This window comes from Bos indicus x Bos taurus, chromosome 12 (genome assembly GCF_003369695.1).
Source record: "Bos indicus x Bos taurus breed Angus x Brahman F1 hybrid chromosome 12, Bos_hybrid_MaternalHap_v2.0, whole genome shotgun sequence".
Lineage (NCBI taxonomy): Eukaryota > Metazoa > Chordata > Mammalia > Artiodactyla > Bovidae > Bos > Bos indicus x Bos taurus.
Window position 1 is genome coordinate 32,377,765 of NC_040087.1, and position 27,720 is coordinate 32,405,484.

Genomic DNA, 27,720 nt, shown 5'->3' on the forward strand with positions numbered 1-27,720 from the left:
GGGACCGGCGCGGGACTGGTCAGGGCGCGCGGAGGTGGGAGGGGCGGGGTGGCGGAGGGGCGGGGCGGAGGCGGTGGCGGTGGGCGGGGCGGGCGCGCCGCCGGGCCGCGCAGCAGCCGGGCAGGCTGGGCATTAGGGCCTCGGCGGAGCCCGCTCCCCAGCGCGCTGGGCGGGGTGCGCGGCGGGCAGGCGCGGGCCCGGAGGCAGCGGCTGCGCCCTGCGCCGGGGAGGAGCCGGGGGCGGGCGGCCGGCAGGCGGGGGCTGGGGCCCGCGGCGGGGAGTGCCGGAGCGCCGGCGGCGAAAGCGGCAGCGGCGGCTGAGCAGGCTTGGTGCGTGGGTCCGCGGCGGCTCGGGGTCGGCCCGCGGTGCGAGCGGGCGGCCCGGCTGCCTCCCTCCCCGCCCGCCGCCGCCGCCGCGATTCGGTGGAAGATGGCGCTGGGCGGATGGAAATCCTAATGACGGTCTCCAAACTCGCCTCCATCTGTACCATGGTAGGTGCGGCAGGCGGGCGGCCAGCGTCCCCGCCCTTGCCGCCCGCGGGGCCTAGCGCGGGGCCGGCCGGGGGCGGTTGGACGGCGCGGCCCGAGCGCGGGCGGAGCGGCCCCGGGGCGCGCGGGGGCAGGGAGGGGCGCGGGCCGGCGGTGCTCCCGATCGCCGCGGCTCTGGGGGGCCGGAGGCGGGAGCACGCGCGTGGTGCCCCAGCCTTTGCGTCCGGAGCGCGCGGGGCCGAGGCGGGGTAGGTAGGTCCCGCTGCCGGCCCGCGCGCACGGAAGTCGGCGCAGGTCTGCTCCCCGCGCCCTGGCGAGGCCGCGTCCCCTCGCCGGGCCCGGGGGACGGGTGTGTGTGTGTGTGTGTGTGTGTGTGCGCGAAGGGGGAAACTCTAAAGTGCTGTCGAAACTGACCCCCCCCCTCCTCCCCACCGTGTCTCCTCCTCGGAGGTGACTGAGCTCCCCGGTTTGCAGCCGGGGAGTCTTGTCTGGGAATGCCCGCCGATCCTGAGAACAGCTTAAGCGTTCCTGTCGTTTGTTTACTTGAACGCACTAGACGCATCGGTGTGTGACTTGAAGTATTTCTGTGCGGGAACAGACGGCAGCAGCATCGCTGTCTTGTGTCGTGTCGGGGGCTTTTAAGTAGAAGGGGAAAAGAGCTTCAGGGGAAAAGAGCTCCTGCCTCGTGGACAAGTCCCGAGTTAAGCAGAGCGAACGTGCGTTTAAATCTTGGTGTTCTGTGCGTGGCCGGGGTACCCGTTGTCACTCCACACGATGGGGGCGAATTCGTTTCCTTAGTTCCTTATGGCTTTAACATCTGGCGATCTCTCTGGCGATCTTAGTTATGAGCCGTCTCAGGAAAAAAAAAAAAAGTTATTCTTTTACCACGTGGGCCTAGCGATCACGTTTATTAAAGACTCCTGCAGTCTTTCCTTCTGTTTTACGCCTTCCCAGCCCTTTTTGTGCCTGTGGGAAATTCCCCCCGCCCCCCACCAGCTGTCTTCCTCGTATGGGTGGTACATTTCCTGTACCTTTCTTGAAGGAGCGGCGAATCCGATCGGAAAGATGGCTTTTAGCCGCAGATTTCTGAACTGCACCCTGAGAAACAGTATTTTTAAAAATGGCTGAAATCAGGTGGGATTAAAATCTACAGTATTAAAGACATCACGCTGAAGAATGAATCATGAAGAGTCCATTTCCTCAAGTGGATGTTTTTCTTGAACAGTTCACGTTTTAGGAAAGCATTGATGTTAAAGGGACCGTTTTAAAGGATGATTTCCAAGGGTCAGGTACATTAATTACGCTTAGATGTGTCAGTTATCATCTTACTCTGTTTCAGAAGGAATGTGATAATTAAGTCTTTGAAAATGATAATCTCGATAATCTCACCAGATTGCTGAGCCTGCACAGATTGCCGGGTCATGGTTCCCTGTCAAAGTCTAGAGTTTCTGGAGAGATGTGTCTGTCTTACTGCCTGCTCATCCACTCCAGTATTTCAGGTATACATTTAGCACCTACTTCGTACAGGAGGGTGTGCTGAGCGCTGGGGATACAACAGTAGTCAAGTGGGACTTTTGCTTTCATGGTTGTTTACCTTCTAGTTAAGGGAAACAAGCGTCATTCACATTAACGAATTTATAGATGCACTAGTCACATTAAGAAAATGAGGCAGAGCAATTTGCCATGTCAAACACTGAGTGGGATCTTGATCTCAAGAACCTTATACTCTAGAGTTCTTTCTAGGGCTTCTGCTCTGGTGCATTAATTGCATGTAGTGTAATGTGTGTATTGTTGGCAGATACAGAAACATCAGTGCTCAGCCAAATGAGATTGCTCCTGAAGCAGTGTTAAAGTTGGGTGTGTCAGTTTTCATATTTGAATAAAAACTCTGACGCTGTCCGAGATAGAGCCGAACATCTCAAAGTAGCCTGCGATCTTTTGCTTAAGGAGCACTTCAGCCTATCTTCTGAGATATCACCAAGTAGACAACGAAGCAAAGCAAAGTATTTACCTGTGTGCCTTTGTAGATTTCTGGTGCATTCACAGCTCTCTCTCAAGCAGGTAGCCTTACTTGAATAATCTTACAGCTGTCCATCCCCAGCCTTCATCCCCACTCATGTCTTTTCACAGCATTTTTTTAATCTCAGTGGTACTTCCCACACTAGCTATGTTGTAAAGTTTTCTCTTATCGCCTTATTATGATAGATTGTAAAGGCCTTAAGCAGAGGGACTGTTGTTTATTTGTGCAGTTTGGTAGAGCACTACCTTCTGCGGACGGTCAAGAGTTTGTCCGGGTCCCTTCCGTCCCATGCCAATGTCTGGGGGGAGGGGGTTTCGCTAAACGTGGCTGAGATTGAGGTTGTGTGTTGGTTGGTAGGAGGAGGGGGCTGGATCTCTCAGAGAATCAGCAGCTGTGAAAACATTTATAATGAGTTGACATTTTATACTATAAATAATAAAGTTGACAGAATTTTATTTCACCTGTCAACATAAGGCACTTGGGCAAATCAGCAGTCCCTTGGACTTGGATTGGATTAAGTACCTGTTAAAAGCGAATCTCTTCCAAAGTGCCTTCTCCTAGATCACTGTTCTGCTGGCATGGGAATGTTAGTCAAGTTTGTTGCTCTTAAGTCAATGTTACAGCCTAATCGAGTGAGGGATTGCGTTTAGGCTGCAGGGAATCCATCTGCAGGGTGCCTCTAGAAACCCCTCTTATTTATGATGTCCAGGAAATAATTTCAGTATCACATGGTGCTTGTTTTGCCGCCAAAGTAGCTCCTGACTTGAGGGCCTGGCATGGAGGATTTACCCAATATTTAATTTGTACTTCATCGTGGTGAAATAATGGGAAAGTGACAAATGCATGTAGAGAGGCGGCCTGCGTTTGGAAATCAAAGTGAAGTTGTAGAGCAGCTTGTAGCGGCTGGGACCTGGTGACCACACGGGTCAGGGCCGTCAGGAAGCACAGTAGGGGGTGCTCCGGGGATGTGAGAGGCATCTAGGCTTGTTTGGGTTGTAGGAGTCCTGGCCGGGGAAGGGGCATGGGCCGGGGCTTAAGTAAAGGAGAAGTTGTGGCAAAGGAAGGTGGTAGGTGGTGGGGTGGCCTGGCTTCTTGCCCGTCCCCAGTCTCTGGAGTCAGCTAGGTCCCCTGGAACATGGGACTGCTGAGCCAAGAGCATAATCTGCAGCTTGGTGTCTGACAAGTTCGCTTCGAAAAAGGCGTGGGAATCTTGAAACTGACTGTACTTACTGCAGGAAAGTCACAGTTGAGACTGGCTACTTGTCTTATTGAGTCTCACTGGGGTCACTCACCCATGGTGCCTTGTTCATGGGAATGAGGCTGTGGGGTAGGCTCTTCTTGTAGTCTGAATATTCTATTAAATAATAACATTCTGTGTTCCTTCTTAGGAAATAGGGTGGATGTGCTGTGCTCAGTTGCTCATTCATGTCTGACTTTGCAACCCCGTGGACTGTAGCTCATGGAGATTCTCCGGGCAAGAATACTGGAGTGGGTTGCCATTCCCTTCTCCAGGGGATCTTCCTGACCCAGGGATCGCACCCAGGTCTCCTGCATTGCAGACAGATTCTTTACCATCTGAGCCACCAGGGAAGGGTGGATGTAGTTCTTTTATTAGCGAAATATTTAATTAATTTTTATCTATACTTTAGTAGTAAAATTAGTGTTTCTGTGACAGGAATATTTAAAGTGAGTTGCTGTTGGTTTTCTAATTTTGCCGTTTTTAACGTTAACTTAGGAGGGATGAAAACTTCAAAAATAAGGAGTCTTCTGTCATATAATTGGTTGGATAGGAAATGTTTGAAGAGGTGTTTGAGGACCTTAGTGGATAAATCGTTGAGAATAAGTTTTATTTAAGCCAGCTGATCTTCTGAATTTGGCCAGAATACATACTGGACATAAAAAATTATTCTCATTATAGAAAATTTGGAAAATATTCTATTAAAAAGAGTTTGGAAACTCTGAAGGCAGCAGAAAATAATTTACTTTACCCTCCCCCCCCACCCCCAGAGCTTGTTTTGTCTTAAAAAAAAAAAAAAAATTCACCTATTTTTGGCTGCTCTGGGTCTTTGTTGCTGCTCAAGGGCTTTCTTTAGTTGCGGTGCACAGACTTCTCATTGTGGTGGCTTCTCTTGTTGTGGAGCCACAACTCAGAAGTTGGGGTGCATGGGCTTTAGTTGCCTGAGGTATGTGAGATCTTCCACCATCAGGGATCGAACCCTCGAACCTGTGTCTCCTGTATTAGCAGGCAGATTCTTTACCACTGAGCCACCAGCCTCCCTTTAAAGTCAGATTAACTGAAGCTTACCTGAAAGTTTTACTGTCTCCAGAAAGATTATGTAAGCGCTTATTTAGCATTAATTCGTTTCCAGCAATCTTCATTTTTTAGATTTAAACGATCTGATTTTGTTTTGATTTCTCTCTCAGTAGCTCCGTTCTAGAAGCTTAATATAGTATTTTATAATGTGTCCTACCGCATGGTATAATTAAAAAGAGCAGTTGGACCAGAAGGAAAACTCTAGTCCAGATTTTGACATTTAGATCTGCGCATATGGGAAAGTCTCTTAAAACTTTCCGAGTTCATTTTTCTCATTTGTAAAATAAAGGGGTTGGACTAGACGCTAATAAATATTCCTTCTGTGTTTGTTTCCTTCTAGATCTAAAACTCAGTATTCTCTAATCCTTTTAGAGTTTATAAATTGACTGTTGATTTCATCATTTTGGGAATGTTAATCATGTTTAATTAATTAATTTTACTTTTACTTTTTTGACCTCCTTCACCCAGTTCTCTCCACACTTCACCCTTGTCGGCTCTGGCAACCACCACTCTTGTTTTCTGTATCTATGAGCCTTTTTTTTTTTTTTTAAGATGCCACATATAAGTGAGCTTATATGGTATTTGTCTGTCTGACTTATTTCACCTAGCATAATAACAGTAATATCCATTCATGTTGTTGGCAATGGCAAGATTTTTTTTTAGTGGTTGAGTAACATTCCATTGTATACACATACCTCATGTTCTTTATCCATTCATCCATTGATGAACATTTAGATAGTTTTTTTCCATATCTTGGCTATTGTAAATAGTGCTGCACTGAACATAGGGGTCCATTTATCTTTTTGGATTAGTGTTCTCATTTGATATGATAAATGTCCAGAAGAGGAATTGCTGGATCATATGGTAGTTCTATTTTTAATTTTTTGAGGAGCCTCCATATTGTTTTCCATAGTTGCTGTATCAACTTACATTCCTGCCAACAGTGAGCAGATTCTCTTTTCTCCACCTCCCCATTAACACTTGTTATTTTTTGTCTTTTTGACACATTCTAACAGGTGTGAGGTGATACTTCCTTGTGGTTTTGATTTGTATTTCCCTGGTTATTAATGATGTAGAGTATCTTTTCATGTAACTTTTGGCAAATGTGTGTATGTTTTTTTCAAAAGGTGTCTGTTGAGATCTTCTGCCTGCTTTGTAATTGGATTGGCTTTTTGCTATTGATTTGTATTAGTTCTTTCATATATTTTGGATATTAGTCCCTTAGCAGATACATGATTTACAGTAGTTTCTCCTGTTCAGTAGGTTGCATCTGATCATGTTTTAGATAACATGAAGAGCATGGAATTAGATATAGTTAAATATGGATTATACCTAGTTTGCTAGTTTTTAAAAAATGTTGTGGAATTTATGGATAATTATGGTCCAAAGTAAATGTTTGTTCTTTCAAAAGCATTTAGTGGAGGTGGAGAAGGCAGTGGCGACCCACTCCAGTACTCTTGCATGGAAAATCCCATGGACGGGGGAGCCTGGTGGGCTGTGGTCCATGGGGTCGCTAAGAGTCGGACACGACTGAGCGACTTCACTTTCTCTTTTCACTTTCATGCATTGGAGAAGGAAATGGCAACCCACTCCAGTGTTTTTGCCTGGAGAATCCCAGGGACGGGGAAGCCTGGTGGGCTGCCGTCTATGGGGTCGCACAGAGTCGGACACGACTGAAGCGACTTAGCAGCAGCAGCAGCGGTATCACTATTTTATTCATTAAGGGGCTCAATCCACATAGCTGTTTACTTATTTTCGACAGTTTTTTCTTTTCCGATACCATTTTTTAAAGATTTTTGAATTGCTGCCCTTTTTGAGGGCTTTCCTGGTGGCTCAGATGGTAAAGAATCCACCTGCAAAGCAAGAGTCCTAGGTTCAATCCCTGGGTCAGGAAGATCCCCTGGAAAAGGAAATGGCAACCCGCTCCAGTGTTCATGCCTGGAGAATCCCATGGACAGAGGAGCCTTTGCATCCATCGGGTTGCAAACAGTCGGACACGACTGAGTTACTGAGCAGGTATAAGCCCTTTTTGAGATTCCACATTTATTTTCACGGGTGTGAGTGTGATCTTGGACAAATTAGTTCTCTGTACCACGATTTTCTTATCTGTAAAATGGGGGTGAAATAACGTCCACTTTATAGGGTTCTAGAATGGTACTGGCCCATGACTAATCATCTGTTGTGTTTGTAGTTATTATTATTATCTTTGTAAAGTGGTTTGCTCCCCTCCATGAGGTAAGGACTCATTGGCACTTCTAGTTAATGTCAGGTTAGCAAATACTAGTAACCAAAATGGAAATCTTTTAAATAAAATGCAGTTATTTTAGTTCATTTTTATCGTAAGCAACATGAGTTTATTAATAGTATATGCTTCTGAGAAAGCACACATTTATTTTGAAGTTAAGTGGGTTAGATCATAATATTCAAACTAAGAATGTGGATTGTCTTTTTTCTCCTGTTTTGAGTGGTTTGTAGGAACTACTGCTTTTGGCTGGGAATAAAAATGGTCTAAATTTGCAACATTCTCAAACATGTTTGAGAAGTTTAGATAAGTTGGGAATAGTACTTTGAGAAGAAAAGTCTTATTTTTTATACTGAAAAAAAGCACACCAACTTGTCATCATTGGTAGAATGGAGTTTGTGTTTTAAAGTCAGCTTCAGGCCTTATTTCCTTTTGGATTTTCCTGTTCTTCCCTGGGGCCACATTGTTGCATTTGATTCCTTCATGCCCTGGTCCCCTACCAGGGTGACACCTCTTGTTGGCCTGTGGTGCAGTTACCAAACCTGCTTTTCGAAGAGGATTGTTGAAATATCTGTAAAATGGTTTGTGTTGGAAGAAAAAGGTAAATGCCAGGTATAACGGTGAGTTATATGAGATGCTGAATCAATAATCCAGAGACCCAGTACTGTTGAAAATACCCATATAGAAGTCATCATCATTTAAAACCTTATGCACAGAATTTATATTAGAAGGAGACGAGAGAAATGGTTTTTGTATACATAATTCATCTTGGAAGAAAAACCCTGACGTCTACTTTCCCAGAAGTACTCAATCAAGAAGAATTTCGTGATGCTGTGAAGTACATGATATTTAATATAGAATGTGATTGTGTGAGTGGTGTGGGTCTTCATAATCCTGTATGTTCACTGGCTTATCCTTTGCCGCTGCGGCTTCCAAAGAAAGATCAGCTTTTTCTCAGAGTTGTGTGACGTCTATAGAACGATGTCGAAGCTTGCTTAGGACCTCCATCTGTAGTAATCCACACATCGAAAGCTGCAGGCCAGTAAAAATTTTTTTCCAGCTCAGAACAAGTGGATATTTTTCCAGTGCCAGCTGACAGATATTCTTATTGAAATGCTTCATAGGTTCAGGGACCAACCCTGCACTTTCTACTTGTGAATAGTGGTCTCATCATGGTATATTTTAAAGGAGTTAGAGTATTGTTGCCTTTGGTTTTATTTTAGTCCTTTTTCTTTCAGTGACCTAAGCCAGGCTTCTTCCTGATGCTAAGTGTGTAAATGCTTTTCATGGAAGGCGTGATGGATTTATTCTTTTTAAGCTAATAGCGATGTGTTCTTTTTTGTTCCCCCCCGTAAAGAGTGCCTTTTCTTCATAAGTGCTTTGAGGAAGTATTCGCGGGGACCTGCATGCTGTCAGGGTGCGTGCGGTATTGAGAATATGAAGATGAGCATGATGAGCTCTGGTCTCACAGGACCTTCCCGTTCAGTGTGTCCCGAATAGGTCATAGTTGTGCCCAGAGAGAAATCTTCTTGGCTGCTGGGCAACCAGGAGCTGTCTGGATTGACCAGAGACCCTTGACCAATTTGCATCCAGAAAAGAACCCGCCTGCCAGTGCAGGAGACATGAGAGACGTGGGTTCAGTCCCTGGGTCGGGAAGATCCCCTAGAGAGGGAAATGGCAGCCCACTCCAGTATTCTTGCCTGGAGAATCCCATGGACAGAGGAGCCTGGCGGGCTACAGTCCAGGGGGCCACAAAGAGTCGGACTCGACCGAAGCGACTTAGCAGACAAGTACGCGTGAGAATAGTCTTACCTGTATGTTCCTGTGGGCTCCACACTTAGTACTCACTATGTGTACCATGATGAGAAAAAGGTCGGGAAGGAGGCCAGACGTATACAGCACATCAGGAGTGAGGAATAATCAGTATGGGAAAGAGGAAGTGGTCATTTCTCCCTGGGAAAGAGACGAGGGCTTGGGGAGGAAACCTCTCGGAAGAGATCGGAACTTAATGCTGTTGCTGTTGTTCAGTCGCTCAGTTGTGTCCGACTTCTTGCGATCCCATGGACTGCAGCACGCCAGGCTTCCAGCACGCCAGACACTGTCCTCCGGTGTCTCCCGGAATTTGCTCAAATTTGTGTCCACTGAATCACTGATGCTATGTAACCATCTCATCCTCTGCTGCCCCCTTCTCTTGCCCTCAGTCTTTCCCAGCATCGGAGTCTTTTCCAGTGAGTCGGCTCTTTGCATCAGGTGGCCCAAGTATTGGAGCTTCAGTTTCAGCATCAATCCTTCCAGTGAATATTCAGGGTTGAATTTAGTGCAAGGAAGTCAGTCATTGTGTGAGCAGGAAGAGAGGGGATTCCAGAGGTGAGCAGAGGTGCAGCCTCCTGGGATCTGCATTTATCCTGAGAAGGTGTAAGTTCAGAGGAGAGTTGGGATAAAGGTATAGTGGAGTTGATAAAGGTACATTGGTAAATTTTACTACATTGATTGTTAAAACGTTGCTTTTAAAAAATATGGTGACAATAACATGATGAAGTAGAAGGGACTAATGGTAGTTAAAAACTTGTTAAAAGTCTTGTCCCCTATCCAAAAAACCTCCCCAAAAACAGTATTAGAAAATTGTAAGTTGTATATGCATGGTAAAAATGAAGGCTAAATATATACCTACACAAGAAATGATTTTCCTTGTTTCCAAACTAGCTGAAACTTTATCACTCAAATTCTGAGGGCAGGAAAATAGGAAATATAAGATTGAAAAAAAAAAAGAAAAAGATGAACAGAAAACCAAAGTAAAATGGAAGAAAGCTGTTTTATTAATTATAATAAATCTAAATGGATTAAATTCATCTGTATTATAGGGAAGGAACTATCAGATTACATAAAGAACTAAATATCGCTTAAAAACCTTTGTAAAACAAAAGGACAATGTATATAACAATAACACAATACTATCATCACCTCTAAGAACTTAATGTGCAGATAGCTTTTCTAGATATTTTAAGATCATTCAAGCCCTTTTTTTGTTAGTCTCATACTCCTTCTCACATCTGTCATCTTGAAGATCCTTTCAGAGTGAGGAAAGCTCAGGAAATATCAGCCCCACTTTCACAGAGTACAAAAACAAGCTTCAAGTCGTCCCCAAAGCGACTGGAGGTGAGATCCCTGTTTCTTGACTCCCTAGTCCGTGATGGTATCTACAAGACAATACGTTGCCTCTTTCATGGTTGAGATACAATTGTTTTTCTTTCCTTTTTAAACAAGAATTTAGGAAATTTTTTTGTCCCTAATTTCTAAGCTTCTCTGTATGTGTGTGTAGCTTTGAGTCCCACTCCACTTACTAATTATGTATATTTGGATGGACCACTTACTGTGAGATGGAATCATTCTCCCCATTAGATCAAATGAGAGAAAGCCTGTGAAGGGAGATGATCCATGTGGAACTGCTTTCTTTGCACTGGAAACATAAATGGAGATCCCCGTGGTGGTTGGTGATGGGCATTCGTCCTCAGGGGCAGAGGTCGGGGCGTGTCTGGCCACCTGGGCTGTGGCATGGCAGCGGGCTCCCAGGTTCCCTTTGACGAAATAGAAGTCAGTGCAGAGTTTGAAAATGAGTGTTTTAGTGATCCTGGTCTTGCGGTGCTCAGGTAACTGATGAAGCACAATTTTAGGTTCTCTTTCATTAAAAAAGTCTTTTAGGGATTTATGGTTCATAGACTTTTTTTTTCTTTTCTTTCTAATGAGGTATCTGTGGGCTTGGTTCTCCTATGACATGCAGTTCATTGCCAAATTATTTGTGCTGTGAGGGAGCAGTTTACTTGTGATGTCAGCTAACTTCTTGTTGTTTCCTTCTAGTGCCATTTTTTTTTTAAGGTCTAAAATTATAGTGAATCAATTGTGTTAATCTCTATAGTATTCATCTACCTGAGTTTTTCAGGAATGCCTGAAAAGAAAGCTTTAGTAATTCTTTCAAATTAGGATTGTAGAAAGAGAGCCCATCTGGGCACAAAGAAAGGAAGCAGTGGAGTAAGTCCTAGGGGCAAGGAAAGTAGAAAATAAGAGCCCCCTATTCTCTGGAGTGGAAAATATGTTTATAATGTGAGATCCTGTAGACATAAACATTTCCTCTGCTCTGAACCTCAGTCCAGAAAGCCAGCCACTGTCATTTTGAAGAATTTTTTTTTCTTTCTTCCCTAGAATGTTGTTCCACAGTTTTGTTTTGTTTTTTGGTTTGTTTGCTTTCCCTGATGTTGGGACGATTCCCTGGTGTTTAATCTGCTTCACGGAAGTGCTCTTCTGCAGGATGATCAAGGTGGTACCTTGGGGTAGCAGTTGGTACTTTGAAGTTTGCACGAGGAAGATGTGTCTTGAAATAGCAGAGGAAGGGTGTTCTGGTTTCTACTGAACAAGACAGCATGTTTAGACGGTTTCAGACTTCGGCCGTGAATGACGTGGCTTTGGTTCATCCAGGAGCAGGCGAGGAATGGAAATCAAGTGTTCTCCGTGTCCCCCTGAGGGAATCAGGGTTACTAAAGGTGAACAGAAGTCGGAACAGTTTTGAAATGTTAAAGGCTCAAAACTAGATACAGTTGATCAAAAACGAAACCCCAGGTACTGGATTAACGACTCTGCTAGGCAAATTTATTATTTTTGTTTTCGTTAATTTGCATGTCATTCTTTAAAAAGACAGTTCATTTTTTTTTTTCAAGACTAGTTTCTCTAGTTTACTAGTGAGTTTCATTTGTTTTTGCTGCGTATTTTAACTTGAAGGAGGCTTACGTCTCCCTCCCAGGGGACGCAGCCAGCCCACAGGACGATTCCCCTCCCTGGTTAAGCAGGTGCCCCCGGGGGAGCTGGTCAGCCCAGCAGGAGAAACCTAGAGGCACCTGTGAGCGCTCTGGTGGGTTTTCCCTATGAAAATCCAGCCCTCGCCCCATGACCACGCTTGCAAATCTGCCTCGTTGTCGTCTTCTTTGAAGACACTCATACGTTGCCCTTTTCGACCGAAAAGTGGACTCTCTTACCTTTTCTCATCTCTGCTTGTGGTTTGTTTTTATTTTTGTCCGTTCGAGGCGGCGTGGCTGCCTCTCTCGTGTCCTCCCGCCTCTCTCCCGTGGTTGCAGTTTTCACCCCAGATGTCATCTTCTCTCCTTTTCGCTCCAGGAACTGCGCTGTGGTTCTTATACCACCCTGTATGTTGTGTTAGTGATGAGCTGGCTCATCTCCGTGGTCACTTTCGAGGCGGGGTGGTGCCTCTGTCTCTTGTCCTCCCACCTGTCCCCCCATGTGTTAGACCTGGGGTGGTAGATACGCCTCTGAGGTTGCATAAATTGTTTGGAACTATTAAAATGAGGATTTTAAAAGGGAGCACTTTGAATGCGTTACCCCACCTCCTCAGCCTTGCTCCTGCTGAGAAGGTGTCCCTTCTAAGTGACTCGTCCTTTTCTCACGCTGCTTTGAATTTTTTCTCCTTGTCTTTGACTTTCAGCGTTTTCACTATCACATGCCTGGTTGTGGGTCTGTGTGTTTATGACCTATAGATTCTTAAATTCGGGTTTATGTTAAATGCCTATACCATTCAGTTGAAAGTTTGTTTGTTTTTTTTAGAGTGGTACATTTCAGTTATAATATATCAACTTCATAGGCCAGAGTGATTAAATTCATTCAAAATCATTGTGTCTCAACCAAGAATATATTACTGCAGTTAAATATTACAAACATTCTCACAGAAGACATTCTTAAGAAAATTGGAAGCAAACTAAAATGAAATGATAGTGTGAATTCCTTTCATGAGTTGTATATTGGCATGCCTTTAGACTAGCCTTGCTGAGTATTTATGCCACAGATGAAATTGCTGGGTGTGAGCTCTTTGGAAAGGCAGTGCTCTTGAGGGTGTCCTGCATGCTTATCGGATGGTGTATTAGCTTCGTAGGGCTTCTGTAACAGGAGCTGCAAACTGAATGGCTTAGAACAAGGGAAATTTATTGTCTTACAGTCTGGAGGCCAGAGTCCAAGTCCACGGTCTGGACAGTGTACTGCGCCCTTGGAAGGTGCTGGGCTCCCTGCCCCGCCGCCAGCATCTGAGAGTCTCACTTGGAAGTCTGAGCCTCAGGTGTCCCGTGGCTTGTCAGTGGCCACCTTCCCCTGTGTCCCTTCACATCATTTTTCCTCTGTGCGTGTCTATGTCTCAATTCCCCTTTTTAAAAGGACACCAGTCATACTGAATTGGAGTTCACCTTAGTGACCTCATTCTAGCTTGATTACTTCTGTAAAGACCCAGTTTTTAAATAAGGTCACAATCCACGCTGCTGTGAGTTAAGTTTTACATACATCTTTTTTTTTTTGGTGGGGAGGGTGGGAATGGATACAGTTCAGTTCATAACGGGTGGCTTAAAGAAACATTGCCATCTCAATCCTTTCAGAAATCAGATAGGGACTTAAAGAGCTGTAGTTTTTTGGTGGTGAGGGGGGAGCAACCAGTTTAAGTGTCTTTTAAACTAACTAGTGTAAATATCTCTAACGTCACTTGTGAGCCAAGATTGGACCTGTGCAGTGGTGGACACTTAATATTCCATTAAACCAATGATGGCTGACGTTTTCTGGAAGTGGATGTAGTTGGTTAGCTGTGCGATTTTTTTTTTCCCCTTTGTGATTGATCGTTTGCTACCTTCTACCCAGCTTCCCACTCCCAAGTCTTTCACAGATGTGTGATGTTTTCTTTTAGTTACATGGATACTTACTAAGAAATTTTACTGTCTTACTGATTATAACAGGAAAAAATGTGATGGACAGCAATGTGTAAAGAAGCCAGAAGTCACCAGTAACCCATTAATCATTTACTCGTATTTGATTACATGTTTTTGTATCTCTCCTGGTCTTTTCCATACATGGCAGACATGATTTTTAAAACACAATTTGTATTATTAAATATGCTCTTACCGTCTTGTGGGTAATTGAGTTAATTATTAATACTAGCGCTCTCATAGCAGACTTTTATTTGCTCTTGTATCTTTCTATTCTCTGACCTCTTGGAAACCAAGATATATTTATTTTTGTTGTTTCTCATTCTCTCTTCTGACAACCAGAGTTTAGTATTACAGATTTACAGTTTTGGAGTTTAAAAAGAACCTTTTGACAACTGGCCCTTTACAATAAGTATGTGGTGCAGGGGAGCTAAATCTGACATCCTGATATTTCACAGTGATGTGCAGATTCTGAATGAACTCCCTTAAGCATCATGGTTTAGTTTGAAGCTCAGTGGGAGCTAGTGTACATTATTATTAATTTGTCCTTCCTTCTGAAAAGCTGCCAAACTGGAATGGCAAGCATTGGAAGAGAGTGGTTATGTAGGAAGTCTCCAGCCAGCAGACTGATTTCCAGAGGTCTTTTTGAAAGTCAGTCAGTTGGTGCTCATTGACTCTCCAGCGGAAACAGTGTATATAATTTAGTTCCTTAGCCAAACGGATAAGGCCTGTTTTAGCCCGAGTGTTACTGTGGTTCAGCCACATTATGACATGTGGTTCATGCAGAGGGGCTGCTGTTGCCACCTGGGAAGGTGGGACTCAGTCTCATGTTTTTGCTGCCTGTTGTTTTTCAAGAAGACTCCCTGGGGAAGGTCTTGCACTTCGCTAGTGATCTGAGGTGGACCTGACATTGGGAAGGGGGTGTGATGAGGAGGGGGAGCTCTGTGATTCTTACCCGCGTTGCGCTTTCCCCTCTGCCATTTATTAGTTACAGTCATGGGCCTATTGCCTTCAACCCTTGAGTTTATTTTCTGTATAAAGTGGGCCCCACATAATGTGCGTAATAGCTGGGTAGTGCTGACTGCATACTTGTCATTATTCTAAGCCCTTGGCATACATGAATCCATTTAGTTTTCATGGTAGTTCTGTGGGGTCGGAACTGTTGTTTTCCTTTACGGGTGGGAAAAGTGAAAGTGAAAGTCGCTCAGTTGTGTCTGACTCTGTGACACCATGGACTATACAGTCCATGGAATTCTCCAGGCCAGAATACTGGAATGGGTAGCTGTGCTCTTCTCCAGGGGATATTCCCAACCCAGGGATCGAATCCAGGTCTCCTGCATTGCAGGCGGAAAAAGAAGAGAAGCGAAAAGCAAAGGAGAAAAGGAAAGATATAAACATCTGAATGCAGAGTTCCAAAGAATAGCAAGAAGAGATAAGAAAGCCTTCTTCAGCGATCAATGCAAAGAAATAGAGGAAAACAACAGAATGGGGAAGACTAGAGATCTCTTCAAGAAAATTAGAGATACCAAAGGAACATTTCATGCAAAGATGGGCTCGATAAAGGACAGAAATGGTATGGACCTAACAGAAGCAGAAGATATTAGGAAGAGATGGCAAGAATACACAGAAGAACTATACAAAAAAGATCTTCACGACCCAGATAATCACGATGGTGTGATCACTGACCTAGAGCCAGACATCCTGGAATGTGAAGTCAAGTGGGCCTTAGAAAACATCACTATGAACAAAGCTAGTGGAGGTGATGGAATTCCAGTTGAGCTATTTCAAATCCTGAAAGATGATGCTGTGAAAGTGCTGCACTCAATATCCCAGCAAATTTGGAAAACTCAGCAGTGGCCACAGGACTGGAAAAGGTCAGTTTTCGTTTCAATCCCAAAGAAAGGCAATGCCAAAGAATGCTCAAACTACCGCACAATTGCACTCATCTCACATGCTAGTAAAGTAATGCTCAAAATTCTCCAAGCCAGGCTTCACCAATATGTGAACCGTGAACTTCCTGATGTTCAAGCTGGTTTTAGAAAAGGCAGAGGAACCAGAGATCAAATTGCAAACATCCGCTGGATCATGGAAAAAGCAAGAGAGTTCCAGAAAAACATCTATTTCTGCTTTATTGTCTATGCCAAAACCTTTGACTGTGTGGATCACAATAAACTGTGGAAATTCTGAAAGAGATGGGAATACCAGACCACCTGACCTGCATCTTGAGAAATTTGTATGCAGGTCAGGAAGCAACAGTTAGAACTGGATATGGAACAACAGACTGGTTCCAAATAGGAAAAGGAGTACGTCAAGGCTGTATATTGTCACCCTGTTTATTTAACTTATATGCAGAGTACATCATGAGAAATACTGGACTGGAAGAAACACAAGCTGGAATCAAGATTGCTGGGAGAAATATCAATAACCTCAGATATGCAGATGACACCACCCTATGGCAGAAAGTGAAGAGGAACTCAAAAGCCTCTTGATGAAAGTGAAAGTGGAGAGTGAAAAAGTTGGCTTAAAGCTCAACATTCAGAAAACGAAGATCATGGCATCCGGTCCCATCACTTCATGGGAAATAGATGGGGAAACAGTGTCAGACTTCATTTTTCTGGGCTCCAAAATCACTGCAGATGGTGACTGCAGCCATGAAATTAAAAGATGCTTACTCCTTGGAAGGAAAGTTATGACCAACCTAGATAGCATATTCAAAAGCAGAGACATTACTTTGCCAACAAAGGTTCATCTAGTCAAGGCTATGGTTTTTCCTGTGGTCATGTATGGATGTGAGAGTTGGACTGTGAAGAAGGCTGAGCGCCGAAGAATTGATGCTTTTGAACTGTGGTGTTGGAGAAGACTCTTGAGAGTCCCTTGGACTGCAAGGAGATCCAACCAGTCCATTCTGAAGGAGATCAGCCTTGGAATTTCTTTGGAAGGAATGATGTTGAAGCTGCAACTCTAGTACTTTGGCCACCTCATGTGAAGAGTTGACTCATTGGAAAAGACTCTGATGCTGGGAGGGATTGCGGGCAAGAGGAGAAGGGGACGACAGAGGATGAGATGGCTGGATGGCATCACTGACTCGATGGACGTGAGTCTCAGTGAACTCCGGGAGTTGGTGATGGACAGGGAGGCCTGGCATGCTGCGATTCACGGGGTCGCAAAGAGTCGGACACGACTGAGCGACTGATCTGATCTGATCTGATCTGATCTTTACCACCTGACCCAACAGGGAAGCAAACCGAGGCACAAAAAGCTGAAGGAGTTTTCCTACCGTCATGCAGATCTAGGGTTCAGATCACTTGAGTCTGGGTCCAGAGTCTTGGTTTATAACTGTCTCACTTAACCGGTTGTCCAGAAGCACTGCTCTGAGGTTACTGGGGGGCTCGCAGGTGGCTCAGTGGTAAAATACCCACCTGGCTATGTAGCAGACGTGAATTTGATCCCTGGCTTGGGAAGATCCTCTGGAGAAGGAAATGACAACCCACTCCAGTGTTCTTCCCCAGGAAATCCCATGGACAGAGGAGCCTGGCAGGCTAGAGTCCATGTGGTGGCGAAGAGTCAGACACAACTAAGTGACTGAGCACACACACATGAGGTTTCTAGGAGGAGTAAATGAGATGGTATATCAGGGATCTGGTTCAGTAAACGTTAACTCCCTTCTTCAGCTCTCAAGTAGTCCTCGAGGAACCCTGTGTATTCATGGCTGACTATATACTCAATCAAGTTATGAATTTCCTGTATCAGCAAGGTGAATTTTAATAACATAGTAGTACTTCGCTTGACCTGTCTGCACATTACCTTCTTATTTCAGGTGGAAATCCTCAGTCAAAATTCAGGCAGTTTTGTGGTGAGTGGAAAGGGAGGGACAGACCCTGGGAAGGGTCTGCCCAGGACATGATGGAGTCGCTTGGTGTCAGGCATCATCGGCAGCTGGAAAGTCTGAGGCATCAGAGCACTTGCCACTGGGGGGTAGGGCCATCTCTCTGTGGTGGTTCTGAGTTATACTTAGCTCTTTCTTGGTTTAGGTTCTAGTGGGAGAAATTAACCTTTCAATTAAAAGTTATGTGTTCAGTAAAGGAATTGAATTCTAAGTGGGCAGATTCTGATGGATCATCTCAAAATCAGGGCTTCCTTCGACCTGACAGGTCCATTCCTCACCTGTGACAAGCCGTGGCAGTTTTCTAATGCTGTCTCTCATGCACAACGCAGTACCTGTGTGTGACTTCACCTGCGTTTATATATATCCTAAGGTCCGCTGGAGGAGGGCATGGCAGTTCACTCCACTGTTCTTACCTGGAGAATTCCATGCACAGAGGAGCCTGGTGGGCTACAGTCCAGCAGGGGTCACAAAGAGTTGGACGCAAATGAAGAGACTTAGCATGCATGTACCACATAAAATAAAGTGGGCCTAGGGCTTCCCTGGTGGCTCAGATGGTAAAGTGTGTGCCTGCAATGCAGGAGATCTGGATTCGATCCCTGGCCAGGAAGATCCCCTGGAGAAGGAAATGGCAACCCACTCCAGTACCCTTCCCAGGACAATCCAATGGACAGAGGCCCTGTAGGCTACAGTCCATGGGGTCGCAGAGAGTCGTGCATGACTGAGTGACTTCAATTGCGTATATGAAATTGCTGTAGGAAAGCTCTGTCTTTCTAAAGAGGTTTCTGACATTAAAGTTTTATCTAAGAACAACTGTTTTAGAAACAATTTTATTTTTTATTTTTTTTTAGAAACAATTTTATACACGTGTGTAGCGCAAGCTGGAGGAGCCTTACTACTGTGGTAGGGATATTGGATGTATCAGCATTACAGAAATGAATCTTCCTCCATTAGATGTAAACTAAGGAAAGCTCTGTTGAATGTGTCTGCAAGCTTAAATGTTGGTATTTTGATCTGTACGCTGAACTTCTTTACCAAAGAAATCATTAATCTGGGCAAAGTCCAGCAGAATGTTAACGGTAACAGATAGAGATGTGTAGGGTGTTCAGCTGGAGCAAACTGAAAAGAATGAAAGGTGCAGTCGTGCTTGGGAAGATAATGATTTAAGGTGTAGAATGTGAATACAAGGCTGTGTTCTCGTCTCACCTGGGGCCCTCTGGGACTGAAATGTGTGCCGACACCTGGCCCACACCATCTCAGACAGAGCAGGGCACCGTGGTCCTTCTGCAGGGTCAACGTTGATCTCTCTGTTGTATCCTGGGGTTCCAGAATCAGTGTTTCTTTAAACTCAAGAGACAGAACGATGGCAAAACTAAAGGGGCAAACACTGCACAAACTGTGACAAATGTAGAGCTTCAGAACTGAGGATTGTCACAAAGTTCGCAGCTTAAACCAGCATGCGTTTGTCATCGAGCAGACCCACTGCCAGGTGAGGCTCTGATGGGAACTGACCTCTGGCCAGGGCACCAACTGCAGCCTTGCAGAGGGCACAGGTTGGAGGGGCCTGGCTTTTGGCCGGCTGTCTGTAGGAGACAACCCTCAGCACTGAGAGGCCGCCTCCAGTTCCTGGCTGTGAGACCTCTCCATGGGAGCCCTCCTCCATGTAGCCCTCCCCTCCACGTGGCCCCTCTCTGTCCTGGGATGGTCCTCTCAGCTCCTGGCAGCCTGTTCCTTCAGAGCCAGTCAGTGAGTCAGACAGCACGCCAGTGAGCGGTGCAGAGTCTTCTATAACCAAAGAATTGTCGTCCCATGACCTTCGTCAGATTCTGTTGGTTAGAAGCAAGTTGCTGGCCCTTCTTGCAGTCGAGGGGAGCCCTTTAACTCTGTCCACCACAGTGATGCCTTCCCAGCAGCTTGTCAGTGTGAAGTCAGCCTGACTGAGGCCTGTTTCTGCCCTTGCTTGGTAAATGTCCTACTTGTGATTATTTTCTGTGAAGGGGCCACCTCTTTCTAAATGAATCCGTTATCTGAATCACTTCTTTGGCAGTTCATCATGTTTCCCATTCTGTTTTAACCAAGCGCAGTCTTCTTTCCTAAAGAAAAACAGACGTCTCTCGGGTCAACGCTTCATGTCGCGTGCCGCCGTGCACCATCTGCTGTCTGCAGCCCAGAGTGTCTCTTGACCAGCCTGTCTTCTTCCTTCCCACCTGCTGTACATCTCCTGGGTTATTTTGAGGTGAACCCCAGGTACCATGTTATCACTGAAATTAACTTTTCCTGTTGGGCCCTGGTTCTCCTCTCCTACGCTGTGGGTTCCCTGCAAATAGGGATCGCCTCGTCCACATCTTGCTTTGTCCTGGTGGTGCCAAGTGGGTAGGCAGCTACACACACGTGTGCAAAGTCATTTCAGAATCCCTATCGCTTTCCACATAGACTCATGATGACGAAGCAGTCCTTTGATAACAAGACTCCGCAGTAACTCAGGCCTGTGGTGGGAGGATTCCTAGACGGAATCCTGCCTGAGTTCTAGCCGGAAGGAACCCTGTTCACACAAAGCTCGTGTGTTCTGGGTTGGGGAGACATGTGTCCTGGCCCCCTCCCCAGTGCGCTCCTGGCTGCACTTGTTGACGTATGATTGTATCCTCTGTAGAGACCAGCCGATATCTTAGGATTTGTGTCTTTCGTAGACCTCAGTGGCTAAGTGTTTATGTAAATGTTTGGTGGTGCAGCTGAGACCATAAAGCATTACCTGTATTCAATTGATAAATTTTGTTACACTTAGAGATCTGAGATAAAAAAAAAAACTATGAATGTTTTCATTCACTTTATGATGCCTCTTCGTTCATCTTCAGGCTGCTTGTAGGTGCCTCTAGCAGCAGTGTTTTGTTCCTGATGTGTCTGTGTCATCCGGCCCAGCTTGTCTGCATGGCATCTCCTCTCTCGTTTAAGTGCATCACGTGTAAGTCTCTCTTTATGACACTGGTGGATACTGTGGCTTGGGATGGCGTTCCTGTTCACAGAATGGAGCACTGTTTTTCATCTGCTTGTTTGCTGATACCCCACATAATATATCACTAATTGCTGACCTAGTCTCTCCTTTATAAAAGTGATTTTTAAAAGACTATTTTACTTATTTGGCTGCACTGGGTCTTAGTTGTGGCATGTGGCATCTAGTTCTCAGACCAGGGATCGAACCTGGGCTCCCTGCATTGGGAGCTTGGAGTCTTAGCCACTGGACCCCCAGGGCAGCTCCCTGTAAAAGTGATTTTAAAGCTTTGTTAGAACATCCATCGGGAGAAGGCAATGGCACCCCACTCCAGTACTGTTGCCTGGAAAATCCATGGATGGAAGAGCCTGGTAGGCTGCAGTCCATGGGGTCACTAAGAGTCGGACACGACTGAGCGACTTCACTTTCACTTTCCACTTTCATGCATTGGAGAAGGAAATGGCAACCCACTCCAGTGTTCTTGCCTGGAAAATCTCATGGATGGAGAAGCCTGGTAGGCTGCAGTCCATGGGGTCGCACGAAGTCAGACACGACTGAAGCAACTTAGCAGCAGCAGCAGCAGAACATCCATCACATTCTGTAATGAGATCACATCTCTAGCATTACAAAATTATGTTCAAGTTGTGTTCAAGTTCCTTACTTCTTCTCTAGAGGAATTAGAATTACTGTTTGTTGGGGTTGTTTCAGACTTCCTCGGCTTACTCTTCGCTGTTCAGAAGGAAGTAACTGTGAGAGTATTTTTGGTAGTAGGAAAGACTTAAGGGGACCTGAATGGAGAGCAGGTCCCTATTCTTTGGGATTTGGGGGAGGGGGCACCATGTGTCTGGGCAGGTGATGTGTGTGCTCACCTTGGGACTCACGTTTCCCTCCTCAGACTGAATAGAGGAGACCTGTTCCTCATCTCTGTGTCAGTTTCAGAATATAATGGAAGATGATTCTAGACGGCAAACCAAATGGGATAAGGATATTTTTGAAGTTGAGTCACCTTTGGTCTGCACACTGCTTCTCTCCATGTTCTATCCCGTGGGAATCAGCATCACTATAAAGAGCAGTCCTTTAGTCCTTCTTTGGAGTGTGGTGACACAGTCATAGTGTGACTAATAAGTTTTCAAATTTGTTCTAATTTATAAAAACTATTCTGAAGTAGATAATGGATCTATGAGTTTCTTTTACATTTCTGGATGTAATAAGAAAGCATTGTTGGAAGTGACTTCAGGGAACAGCGGTCTGAGTGGAACAGCCTTTGCTGTGGGGTGTGAGTTTCTGCTCAGATTGGTTTAGCACCAAGAAGTCCTTTCATGACTGTAGATGTTTATTAGCAGAGCTTGTTATAGGATTTAGATATATTAGTGTCATGTGGAGCGTAGACTACTGGAAGTGATATTATACTTGTTAATATAAAAACTCTTACGAGATCTGCTATAAAGGACCCTGTGGCCAGTGTGAGCACATGCATGTCTGCTTCTTCAGTGGCACCATCTGTGGGAGTCACAGAAAGGTGTGTCTGCGTGCATGTGCTGAGTGGCTGGCTATTGGTGCTTTGTCTATTGAACTGCAATAGAGCTAGAGGGTGAGCGGCGTTACCGACGCACCAGATCCTTTGAGGGATTCCTAGAGGACTGGAAAGTAGTGATGGGAAAGAAAAGAAGCAAAAAACAGACCAGCCAGCTGTGGTCCTCCCCAGAGAGCTCCTGTGGAAGCTTGAACTTGGAATCTGCCGTTCATGGTTGGCTGTGGCTGTGATGCCGTCACCATGGTAATCGCATCTAGCCTCTGGCTTGGGAGAGCTGGGTCAGGGAGCCTTCTCGCTTCCTATTGACACAGAGTAGCAGGCACATGGGGTCAGGCCAGAGACTGGTCTTTGCAGAGAGTGGCTGACCTTCTGTCTGGGGGTGGGTGGACTGGCCGTTAGGGCTGGGGAGAGAGCAGGGACCGGCATGTGATGGGCTGGGTCCCCGCAGACCTGAGGCCAGCCCAGGGTGCAGCCACCCCCAGCCACGCCCCCGGCGCTCTGCCTCCCTGTCCCTCCCAGCTCTTTCAGGACCAGTGGGGAGGAATCCCAATCAGAGATGCAGATGCTGGCCATCTTTCTTTCACAAGTTGGATCTGCTAAGCAGGGGTTTCCAGACACTTAAGGGAAACCGGGGAGGGAGAAGGAGAACGGGAAACTTGAAAGATTCTCCTTTAAGTGACAGTAGTTAAATGTCCAAGGGCCATGTGTCTGTTCCTTAGGTTTTTTTCTTGTTGACTTTCCTGAACTTTGTCGCATCAATGTTTTTTTTTTGATAGTTGTAAAGTTTTGCCGCCTTTGTAACTCACCTTTTCTTACGTCGAAGTTACTCAACGTCTTTTTGTCTGCTTTCGAGTTGAGCTCCCCGGGCAGCATTGGCTGCCCTCCAAGCCGCTGTCTGTGGAGCTCCTGTGTTGTGAGTGAAGTGTGGTGGGTGAATTGTCACAGAAGCAAATGTGAGTGGTCCAGCCTCTGCCCAGGTAAACAGGTAGTAGGGATGGGGAGGAAGGAGGGACATAGAAGGAGAGTTTCACAGCAGTAATTTACCTATTTTATGAGATTGGTGAATCTGGCTAGAGAGTTAAATATAGAATTACTAGATTCCCTAAAGCAATCTTATACCCAGTAATTCGTAATAAAAACTGGGAGGTGGTGTGGGGAAGGAGAACCGGAGGCGTGTGCGTGCCAGTTTCACATTTGCAGAGCAGGTTTAAAGCTGGTGACGAGACATCTGTAATTTACAGCTGTGATAATAACCACTGTAGAGCTGAAACCAAGCTGTTAGCAGCCGGTGTCTCTGGGGAAAGGAACTGAAGGGAGGGGGCGACCAATAACACCTTGCCTTTTACCCTCTACCCTCTGCACTTGGCATTGTGTTCAGTGTATGAGCTTGCAGTATTTATTAAATAAGGTGTTACATGAGGCACACAAAAGGGATTTGGTGCTTGTTCTAGTATTTATTACAACTGTCCAGGGGGTGCTAACTTCAGACTTTGGGATAAAGAGCTATGTGTTTTCTTTAACCTGCCCAGTAGCTTCCCAAACAAAGTACAAGTGAGGTAGTTCGCTGTCTTCTGTTGGAATTTTCCGTTGTGTTGTTCCGTTTGGTTGAAACCATCACTTGAGTGACTGATGGTTCTGATAGCCTTACACAGGGCAGCTTCACTCTCGTTGTTTGCTTTCCAGCCCCATGAGCTTGGCAGAGTAGGTGTTTTCCTGTATTAGGAGGTGCAGAGACCACACCAGCCTTGGTGACTTGTCCGGAGGTGGTGCTGAGCTTGGGCTCAGACTCTGTCCCCGATTCCCGGCCCCCACATAGGATCTCTGTAGCATTCCCAAACTCAGGCTCCCACTCCGATTTCTCCCTGCATTTGGAACATTGTGTTCTAGTTGTATTTAAAACAGGTAAGCCTGTGTTTATTTTGAAAGGTGAGTTCTCTTGAGGTTTTTCAGCAGTGCCGCACATGACACTGGGAGTCACTCAGCCTCTCACTGTTGGGCATCTGGACCACACTTGCTCTCTGCCCTGCTGTCCCCGTCTTTCCTCAGACAGCAGTGCCTCCCGGAATTTTCCCTATGTCTTTATTTTGCACTCTTGTAGCTAGCTCAGTCAGAGCAGTGGAAGGTAAGTATTGTTTGCTTCAAGGTTTAACTCATCTTTTGGGCTTATGACACTAAACAAGCAATGCTTGGCCTTATCTGATCCTCATGGTGAGATTTTTTTAACCCAAGAAATTATGGATTTCAGTAGTGACTTGCCCTCCAGGAAAACAATGGTGGGGGGGGATGCGTAATTAACTCTTGTCTTGGGATCCCAGTGTAACAGCCTTGACCCTTGATCACGAAGTCCTTTTCTTAAAATTGTGGTCAGATATATATAACAACAAAAAAATTGCCACTTCAGTTAATCTTATGTATAGATTTCAGTAACATTAATTACATTTGCCATGTTGTGGCAGCTGTCACCGCCGTCATATTCTAGAATGTTTTCATCACCCCAGCCGGAGCTCCATGGCCATTCAGTAGAACTCCCCATTCCTCCCTGTCTGCAGACTTTGCTTAATCTAAAGTTAATCTACTTTCTGTCTTCTGTGAATTTGCCCAGTGGAGGTGTTCCATGTCAATGGAATCCTACACTATTTGTCCTCTTGGGTCTGGGTCCTCTTATTTCACTTAGCATAACGTTTTCAAAGTTTATGCATGTCGTGGCATGAATCAGTACTTCATTTCTTTTTATGGCTCAATGATACTCCATTGTATTAGTCCACGGTTTGTGTATCTGTTCCTCTCTTGATGGGCATTTGGGGTTCTTTCTACCTTTTGCCTTTAATGACTAATGCTGCTGTGAATGTTGACCTTCCTGTTTTCAGACCTTTTGGATATATACCTAGGATTGAAATTGTTGAGCCATATGGGAATGCCATATTAAATTTTTGGAGGAACCACTACGTTTCTTCACATCCTCACCAATGCCTGTTCTGTCTCCCCCCCTTGATTCTGGCCAGTTTGATGGGTGTGAAGCGGCACCCTGTGATTTCGATTTGCATTTCCCCTAGTGAGTAGTGATACTGAGCATCTTTAAATGTGCTTGTTTGCCAGTTGTGTATCATCTTTGGAGAAATGTCAGTTCGAGTCACTTGCCTGTTTTTTGGTTGGGTTGTTTTTTTTGTTCTTGGGTTGTAAGAGTGCTTTATTCCGGGTGTTTATCCTACTTGGTCGTGGTCGGTAATCCTTTTAGTACATTGCTGAATTCGGTTCACTAGTGCTTTGTTGAGGTTTCTGCATCTGTATTCATAAGGGATAGCGCCTGTAGTTTTTAGTGTCTTGTCTAGCTTCAGAGTCAGGGTGATGCTGGTTTCATAAAATGAGAAAGTATTTTCCCCTCATTTTTTCCGAAGGGTTTTAAAGCCTGTGGTTTTAAGTCTTCTGACATAGTTAATGCTGAGGGTTTTTTAGCTGAACAGTGGTGGTGGAGGGCCTGACCCCAGGAACTTCCCCCTGTGTCTCCTCTGTGACGTCTTTCCATTCTGCGGGGTGTTTTGGACAGGACTCCACGCGCTGCCAGCAGCAGTCAGTTCCTTTCTGTGTCTAACAACTATTTCGGTTTGATGATAATTTTAGTTTTTATTACAGTTAGCCCCTGGAATCTGGAGTATGAACCCTGTTGTTACAGTAACAGAATAATTCAGTCAGTCAATAATTTACATAGCTTTGATTTCACTTCAGCTTAATAATACGTTGTAGCTGGATGGTGATTTTCCTTGCAGGAGTGTGAGGGACTTTTCACATAGTTCACTTTACTGTAACACAGGATTTGGGGAAAACAGAGGGGTTCACGCTTTTGTAAGTGGGAAAACGTTGGTCCCCGTTTTCTGATTGAGCGGTTTGGCAGTTAGACCTAATATATGTGTACTTGAATATTGGAACAGAAGTCCCACAAACCACCGTTTACTCTCTCGGTAGGGAGAGGCACTGTGACCTCTTCAGCGTCACTGAAAAGGGAACAGCGGTTGTGATACTCTGCTACCTACTGAGGGCTGCGACCTTTTTGGTTCTCAGATGCTTACTGAGGTTCATCTTTTCTGGAGGACTACTGCTTTGGGATGACTTTTAGGATGCCTGAGACTGAGAGTATGGAAATGGTTTGTTTTCTCATGAAAACGTTTGTTGTCTCTGGTTTAGTGTTGGGGTACAGTGTCTGGGTTAGCGTCGGGGCACGGCATACCTGGTTTAGCGTCGGGGCATGGTGTCTCTGGTTTAGCGTCGGGGTATGGCGTCTTCCAGGGAAACAGTCGTGGGCTCTCAGCCTTGTCTCCCTTCTCCATCTTCTGGTTTGGGAGACAGGAGCTTGCTTCTCACATCTCACTCTGGATTCACCCCTTTCCTGCCCGCACTCACTTCCTCCTTGCTTTGTCCACATCCTACCTCGCCTCTTCCTGTGCCTCCCGCACTGTTCTCGGTTTGTAGGGTCACTTGCTTCTTTGATCTTCAGGAAGCCTTTCCTGCCTGTTTTGGCAGTTCTCCTTTGGCTCCCGACCTGATCTGACCCTCTTCAGTATTAAACTGGGAATGATAAATGCTGGATTTCAAGATAGGACTTGAAACACAACAGTGGGGGAAATGTGTTTTCTCATATTTGTGTTAAATACAGGCTATCTAGTATAAAGAACTGTAAGCTGTCTAATGGAAAGAAGGAAGTGCCGGCCCTCGGTATCTGTGGGTTCCGCCTCCCAGGATCGAAAACATTTGTGAACAAAGTCCCAGAAAGTTCGTAAAAGCAAAACTTGAATGTGCCGTGTGCTGGCAGCTGTTCACATGGCATTTACACTGCACTAGGTGTGACATGACCTCGAGAGATGGCTCATGGGTCATATGCAAGAACCGCATTGTTTTGCATGATGGGTTTGCGCATCCTTGGGTTTTGGGATCTGTGGAGGTCCTGGAACCAGTTCCCCACAGATACAGACAGACGACTATGTTCTTGATAAGTCCATTTCCTATATGGAGGTGTTGATCTTTTACATTTTCATCCCTTTTTATTTCTTGCTAAAATGTATAAAGTTTGCTATTTTCTTAAGCAGTGTACACTGAACATAATTAGCTTTTCCAAATACATCTTCACAGATAACCATTTTTTAATCATAGTCGAGCTTTAGATGGTAGAAGAGATTTCCTTAATTTACTGCCTTGAAAACATTCCTGGGTGTCACTTTGCTTTTGTGTAATTGTTTCTTTCTCTCAACGGCAGGATGCAGGGCGGTCAGATGTGTTTTCCATGGTTGACTGTGTAAACGTTGCCCTTCAGAAGAGCCATCTCCCGACTGGTTTTCTTTTTTCCTATTTGCAGCTGTGTCCTCAAAACATAGTATCTTTATCAGTAAACAGAAGGTATCCTTACAGTTTCTACTTCTCTTCTTTCACATGGGTTGGTGGTTAATTTTCAGTGAGACACTCAGTTTTTTAAGAATTGGACTAGGCCAGGCCAGGGTGTTGTTAGGAGAAGGTGATGGCAC

At 45.2% G+C, this 27,720-nt stretch overlaps 1 protein-coding gene across 2 annotated transcripts in view; it reads left to right on the forward strand.

Annotated features, from left to right (window-relative positions):
- Positions 1–223: 223 nt before the first annotated feature.
- Positions 224–27,720, forward strand: part of USP12 (ubiquitin specific peptidase 12) — a 59,959-nt gene continuing 32,462 nt past the window's right edge. The window contains exon 1 of one of the 2 annotated variants that reach the window (XM_027557537.1): positions 224–491. In XM_027557537.1, the coding sequence (XP_027413338.1) occupies positions 444–491 (48 nt within the window). In that variant the 5' untranslated portion in view covers positions 224–443. Of the gene's footprint in view, positions 492–1,894; positions 1,988–27,720 lie in introns of those variants that run through there. The other variant, XM_027557536.1, reaches the window with a different exon arrangement.